The sequence below is a fragment of the Arachis ipaensis genome, chromosome B01 (genome assembly GCF_000816755.2).
Source record: "Arachis ipaensis cultivar K30076 chromosome B01, Araip1.1, whole genome shotgun sequence".
Lineage (NCBI taxonomy): Eukaryota > Viridiplantae > Streptophyta > Magnoliopsida > Fabales > Fabaceae > Arachis > Arachis ipaensis.
Genome location: NC_029785.2, coordinates 12,818,956 through 12,826,797, shown reverse-complemented (window position 1 = coordinate 12,826,797; position 7,842 = coordinate 12,818,956). Strand labels below are relative to the sequence as shown.

Genomic DNA, 7,842 nt, shown 5'->3' with positions numbered 1-7,842 from the left:
TAAAGTAACCAAAGAAAATAACGTACAATGCTGAGATTATTTAACTTAGTTTATGACAGAAATATCATTTTTAAATTACATTAAAATGCTTCATACAATGCATTACGCGACATCATCGAAATTCTCTGAGGCATTTTCTATGAGGTCTTCTATATCTTCCTCCCTTGTCAACAGTAAATCTCCAATGTCACCTTCCGCTGACATGTTCAACCCTGGTTGTGGAGAAAAACCAACTTCAGCTTCTTCATTCTCTTCTCCCATGTCATACAAATCCCTTGGTTTCACATGAACCACAACATTCCATTCTTTAGCTACTTCATCATCCACATAGTATACAAGCTGAGCCTCTGATGCGAATATGTACGGTTCATCTTCTTCACGATTACCAGTGTGTATTGGACGAGAGAAATTAACGCTGGTAAGCCCCAAATAGTCTTGTTTGATGCCTCTACTGGTAGTGGTATCAGCCCAAACACATTTAAACAATACCACTGTGAAGGAACATCTATAATTTAATTCAATTATGTCTACAATTTTTCCGTAATACGAAACACCACCAACAGCCACTCTATTATCACTCATGCTTGCATAACTTCTTGTATTAGATGATACATATACTCTACTATTTTGTGTTTTCATCCCGTTTTCCTTTGAGATAGTTCTAAACTTGTACCCGTTAACATTGTATGCCCCAAAACGTCTGGCCTGAATCATGGGACCGCACGCAAGCAACTGTAGGTCTTTCGAAAGAAGCGTACTTTCCGTAAGAACCTGGAACCACATAACATTCATGCTTTATATTAAAATCGGTTTTCATATAGTACTAATTCCAGGCTAAAAAAACATTGGTCAGGTTAATATTTTGTCAACCTTATGCTTAAACCACTGAAGAAATTCTGCATGGACGACACTATCTATCTTAGCTTGTGACCTTGTCTGATGACGCAAGCTTCGCTTTGTGTTTTCCCTAAATGTACTTTATTGGAGAGAATAAAATTAATCTAACTAGTCACTGGGAGAAAAGAGTTATATTGGTGTTTTAGAAATACATGCGTATACTTACTCAAGGAACGGAGCCACAGCATCGCAGTTGACTAGCACATGACGATGAGCTTGATGTTTTTCCATTAGACTGAGTTCGAAATGCAATACAGCCCCTAATGCCTTTCCAATAGCTGGGAACATACCTTCCCTTGAATTATGAAGAACGTCAACGGGCTCATCATCAACTCGCCCTGGTCGGTTGATTCTAGTCTCAATATTACCAAATACCTAGAACAGAAAGTCAGGATTTCCTCAGATAAATATCCTTCTGCAATTGAACCTTCCGGTTGTGCCCTATTACGAACATATTGCTTCAGATGTCCTAAATACCTTTTATATAAATACAATGAAATGCTTAGTATATACATAATTAATTGAACTAAATGTACTAAAGGGATTTATCAAATAGCTAACCTTTCTATTGGATACATCCACCTATAATGTACTGGTCCACCAAGAGTAACCTCATCAACGAGATGCACGGTGAGGTGAACCATGACGGTGAAGAAGGATGGAGGAAAAATCATTTCCATCTGACACAAGGGTTGCACAACATGATTCTGAAACTCAGCAAGCTGCATAGGGTTTATGGCTTTCCCACAAAGTTCCCGGAAAAATGACGACAAATCTGCAATCACATTGTTTCAAGGCACCACTACTTTTACTATGAGGACGATGCCGGAGGAATAATAAAGCGTGATATTTTGAAGAGGATAGAAAAGAACTGGAAGGATTCAAGACACCACTTGTTTCATAGGTGTTACAAACAAATAAGGACTTATGAGGAAAATCTTCAGCATCACCCGAAAGAAATAGACAAAAATGATTGGAAAAAATTCGTTGACTATCGCCTGAATGAAGAAACGTAGGTAAGTCTTGCTATATTTTATTATTTCCACATAAAAAATGTGTATACATAGTAATTCCCTTACAATTGATATTCATCATATCTTTCTCATCTGCATTTGTTTTGTTATTTGTTCATAGAAAAAGTGTAAACATAACACTTTAAATCGGAGCAAGCAACTGTACACACATACTGGGGGCTCCAAAACCTTGGCAAGAAAAAAAGACGAAGTGGTAATAAGTCATCATTTGCATTAAGATTTTGATTAAGCTTCTTGAAAAATGTTGTTGTTTACTAAATTTTGTCAATATCAACGATATAGGAGAGAGAGCAAGGAAGGCCCGTTGGTAGAGGAGAGTTGTTTATCATGACTCATAAGAAAAGAGATGGCTCGTATATCCACCCCGATGCGCGTGTTGTTAGTGTAAGTCATGTTTGAAAATTTGAAGCAATATATAGCTTACTGTATATATCGTGCTACTGTTAACTTCTTCCTTTCCAATGTTGTATATTTGTAGGAAGTAATAGTGAATGTTGAGAGGCAGGATGGATCCTCTAAGCACCTTTCACAGAATGACTCGCTAGCACAAGTTCTCGGAAAGGAGCACCCAGGACGAGTTCGTGCCCTAGGTGCTGGACCATGTCCCACCCAAGTCTTTGGTAACGCTGCTGGACAACCGTCAGGTTCTACAGAGTCCAATGCAGAGGATAAGAGGATGATTGCAGAATTGACGGCTAAGTTAGAAGAAGAATGGGCGAAGAGACAGTCAATACATAAGGTCTTGGGATATGTAGTCCAACAGTTAGGAGGTAATTTGCCAGTTGAGATTGCTGAAGAGCTGGCTTTTGTAGGCGGTACACCGGACTCGTCATGCGCAGGGCCATCTTCATCTGGAAATCATGACCCGCAACAAAAATTTTGAATTTCAATTAATGGTTTTGGATACCTTTTACATTTAAGTTGGTTTAGTACGTTAGGCTTATTTTATCCAACTTGAGCATTCTTACTTTATTTTGGATGATATTATGACAATTTCGTTATATATGTCATAACTTTAATTTGGTTTGTTATGTTAATTGAGCTGTTTTACTTGGTTTAAATTTGTTTAAATTAGTTAAAAAGTAAAAAAATTAAAGTTTAATAAACATTCTTTGTCAAAATAGGCAAAATAATAGAAAATCTAAAATTTAAATGGAAAATTTGAATTTGGCGACGGTACCGCCGCAGAATTATAAATTTTTTTCCCTGTCCGACATTTAGCGGCGGTTTGTAACCGCCGCAAATTGGGTAATAGTAATTTTCCTTTACATACTGCATTAACCGCCGCCAAACCTAAATGGCATTTTGCGGCGGTTATTCCAGCGGTTGACTAAAATCGCCGCAATCCGTTTTGCCACGCCCTATCTTCCGGCGGTTCAAAACCGCCGCTAAACGGCTACAGGAACCGCCGCTAAATGGCGTTTTTGTTGTAGTGCACGTTCCACCTTTCAGTTGGGGAAGTGACGGTGACGTTGGAAGACATTACATATATACTTGGCCTCCCGGTTAATAGGGAGCCCGTCACGGGTTTAACATACAGTAGTCACCAGTTTTTGGTGGAGAACTGCATTGCTTGTTTTGGTCGGGAGCCAGGTCCGCAAGATCACGTCTTGGGCAAGGTGAATCTTGCATGGGTTCGGCGGTGCAGAGACACCGAACCATGTGACATGCAGGAGTCCATTGAGCGATACGTTCGGGCTCACATTTTCTGCATGCTTGGAATGGTTGTGTTTCTGGATAAGTCCACCACTTCATTGAACACGAAATTTCTGCCCCTGCTTCGCGATTTTTACCGAATTCGGGATTTTCACCGGATTTCAGGATACAGTTGGGGGGCAGCCAGTTTGGCACACCTATACAGATCGTTGTGTCGTGCGTCACGATACAACTGTAAAGAGATGGATGGACCACTTGTACTGCTTTTTGTTTGGGCGTGGGAGCGTATGCCGCTCCTGGCACATATACCCCGTGATCAGCTCGGCGATGTTGGTATTCCACTTGTGCGGCAGTATTATTTTTTACTGTACTTTTTGTTATTGTTATTATTATTATTATTGTTGTTGTTCTTATTGCAATCATTCTGTTTTTGTTTAGGTGGAGTCATTGGCGCTGACATACAAGATATATACGGAGGCCTACCGTGCATTTTAGGTGAGGACTCGATGACATGGGAGTTGACGATGTAAGTTTTAACCATTAATGTCTAAAGTTTTTATTCAGAAGAATAATTTTTCTAATCGGTCTCTTGGTAACTAATGTGCAGTTTATATAGCGGCCGTATATGGGAGTGGGGGTTCTGGATGACCTCGCTGCCCAGTTGTTTATATGCTCCACGCAGTTGCCGCTAGTGTCATTCGAGTGTATAGAGTGGCACCCGACTGACCGAGTTAGACGACAGTTCGGGATGCAACAGCTTCCATCAGGCCCGGCATTCAACTTTGGTCGTGATCATTGCAAGCGGTTGACAGGAGCACAGAATCATGACTGGGGAGAGATTTACAGTCAATGGGTTAAGAGGTGGAGATCTGACCGCTATAACACATTGCCGTTAGGCGAGGAGATTATAGACTATCATTTCTCCCATTAAGTATATGCCTCACCCCACTCTTTAAGCCTTTGGTAGTTTTTGTTGTACTCCTGTTCCGTCCTAGAATAGCTTGTTGAAGAAACCTTTTAATCATAAGCAGATGCCTCAAAATTACTATGAATAGAACCATAACAACAAAATGAAATACCTGTGTTCACCACGAGTTTATGCAAATACGGAGCCTTAAACCTCCTTAAGAAGTTAGACCCGATGTGCCTGATGCAGTATATATGCTACACTCTTGGTGGTGACCATGCACCGTTACTGCGAGCTATTGCAGCGTCGATGGAGGTATGGTGGTCAGAAATAATACCCACGCCATCAATGGTAACAACATATCTCCGCAATTTGGTTAGGAAAAACTCCCATGCGTCTGTCGTCTCGCCCTCGACTATCGCAAAGGCAATGGGCACAATGTTTTGGTTCCCATCTTGTGCAACCGCAACCATAAGTGCACCTTATATTTTCCGTACAGGTGCATGCCATCAACCTGCACCAGTGACTTGCGGTGTCTGAATGCTACAATACACGGATAGAAGCTCCAAAAAATGCGGTGCAGAACTCTTACACCTTGAACCTCCTCACTCTCACGGTAAACAGGGAGCGTTTTTATTTGAACACGAGACTTTGGCATCTTCACAGTCATTGCTTTCAACCATACAGGCAGAGTCTGGTAAGAAACTTTCCAATAACCGAAAACCTTTGTGGCAGCTTTCTGCTTTGCCAACCAAGCCTTGCGGTAACTTACAGTGTAGTTGAACGTGGATTGAACTTCTGTAATAACAGACTTCACCTTTATTGACGGGTCTGTTTCGACCAACGGCCTAATGGCCTCTGCAATTGTGTCCGAGTCTAACTTGGCATGATCTTGTGAAATTGTGCCCATGGTGCACGTGTGCTTGCCATTGTATCTTCTGATCTCCCAACAAGCTTTTTTTCGAATCAAGCTAGCTCGGATAAACCAATTGCACCCAGCACCATACCCCTTGCATTTCACATAGAATGTTTGCGGCTTAGACTCATACACAGTGTGATCAACTCCTCTAGAGATAGTGTAGCTTTTGATTGTAGATATCACCGATCTCTCGAACCAAATTTATTCCGACACTAAATTCGCCATCTTCTGCCGCAGCGTTGCCTTCACCTACGACATGCAAACCACCATCAGTCAGACAAGGCAAATAAAATAAACACTATAGAAAACTTGAGTTAATAATCATAACATACCCATATTCGCATACTCAAGAAATTCCGGGGCATGCATGGCTTTGAAATCTAGAGTCTGCATAAAAGACGGAACACCAAATGGGTGCTGGCTTACAATTGCACCGCCGGATTGCCTGCCAAGTCTCTGCCATCGTTTTCGTCATCGACTTCATAGTTGGCTTCGAACTCCTCTTTACTGTCATTATTATCTTCTTCCCAATCTATATCCCCGAACTCATCAACATTGACCTCCTCGCCGACCGCGCCTAGCCCTGACTGCTGTTCAAAATCAACGTACAACTCTATCATCGGCATGTGAAATCGGGTTTGTTGATAAATACACATCTGTTGCATACTGACATCGTCAATGATGGGTATTATTTGAAATTGTATCAGCCCACCAAATACTTGCACAGGATTCCTATATAAAAGGTTGCTCACCCTTTTCAAAATGTGGCTTTGAATGTTATTACAAAGCCCATTTTGTAACTTGACAAAACTCATGGTACATGGAATAGCTAATGACAACGGACATTCACAAACAAAAATCGCTCCTTCATGTGTGTTTGGTATAACCTCACCGTTATAATACACTCGCAAATTTGTAATATTTTCCATAACTTCAACCCCACCTAATCCGATTTTTTTTGACACACCTAACTGCCAAAAAACTAAGAACTACAACATATGTGCAAGAAAGAAGAATAGGATGAGTAGAAGTGGAGTGAGGCAGTTGAGCCAGTCTTACTTCGTATTTATAAGCAGGCCTCCTGATTAAAATATTTTTTTTTGCACACAACGCAACCTGCGTTTTTTGTTTTTCAAAAAAATAATCTGACACCTCAAAAAACGTAGCCTTCCTTTTGCATCTCCCAAAAAAAAAACTGACATAAAAAGCAAAACACAAGCTACATTTTGTTATTCTGAAAAAAAAACACTGCCCATCACAAAAGGCAGGTTGCGTTTGGGCTAAAAGAAAATAAAAAAATTGAAAAGCTTCCAAATATTCAAAACGCAAGTTGCATTTCTTTATTTTCCTAAAATAAAAAAAAAACAAAAAACAAAAAAGGAGACAAGAACAAAAGGTAACCTATGTTTTGGGCTGACATTATAACAGTAGAAATTTTGTCCATATATCTATTTCATTGCACAACTCTAATGTGTTTTCCATAAGGAAAAAAAATCAGCCTCTTTCTTACTTTTAAATTTTTCTGAGCTAAACCAAAAATAAAATTATAACTAAAAGAGAGGAATACATGAAATTTTATTTCAAAATTCAACATACAAAGTAAAAGATCTTTTTATGCCATATACATAACGAAGTACGTGATACGGCATATGATGAGTCAGCTAATGAAAGTTACAAAGAATAAAATCCAACAGGTTATCTTTAACCCTTTATTTCACTCAATATGAGAAGCAAGTAGTGTTTGGCTTTGGCCTAAAATTGTGAAGTAGAGTCATCATTTTGGTGAACTAGGAGGGGAGGGATATCCACTGAGGAATGCTAAGATCAAGTTGAAAGCCCGTTCTGGCTGCCAGCTTGGAACCATATGCCCTGCTCCTCTCACTGTCGCAAATGCCAATCCTTTGTATTGCACCGCATATCCTCCAATCTATTATAATTTATATATTACAATCTTGGTCATTTTGCTCCAAACTAATTTTATTTTGTGTACATTCCTTCAATTTAGAGGGTAGATAGGTAAATAAAAATATAAACTAGAAAAAAAAAAAAATACTATACCATGCCCGTCCAATTTCAACCGTTAATCAACCATCTATAATACGCAGCAGGTCATTTAACTACAAGACCTTACCAGAACCATTATCACAAAAGGTAACTCATATGGTAGAAAGTCTAAGGTCTTAGAAGCTGCGTTTGGAAGGAAGCTTCAGACTAAGATATTAAAACAGAGAGATAAAAATTAAATTAAGTTTTGTATTATTTTTTGTGTAATATAATAATTATTTCAGTATTATGTTTAATTTAAGATAAATATAAAAATTGAAAGGTAGATTTAAAATTTAAAAAATTAAATAAAAATATTTTTAAAAAGAATATTATTAAAGTTTTAGTCTTTATTCCAAAAAATTCCAATCTTCTATATCCTCATT

The 7,842-nt window shown here is 39.0% G+C and overlaps 1 protein-coding gene and 1 long non-coding RNA gene across 2 annotated transcripts in view; one reads left to right on the top strand and one right to left on the bottom strand.

Moving 5' to 3' along the window:
- LOC110269738 lies at window positions 2,051–2,269 on the top strand. The gene is made up of 2 exons (XR_002358505.1): window positions 2,051–2,124; window positions 2,214–2,269. It is a non-coding gene; the product is annotated as an uncharacterized LOC110269738 (long non-coding RNA).
- Window positions 6,970–7,842, bottom strand: part of LOC107616647 (putative serine carboxypeptidase-like 23) — a 4,764-nt gene continuing 3,891 nt past the window's right edge. The window contains exon 8 of the mRNA XM_016318603.2: window positions 6,970–7,340. Within this exon, the coding sequence (XP_016174089.1) occupies window positions 7,188–7,340 (153 nt within the window). The 3' untranslated portion in view covers window positions 6,970–7,187. The remainder of the gene's footprint in view (window positions 7,341–7,842) is intronic.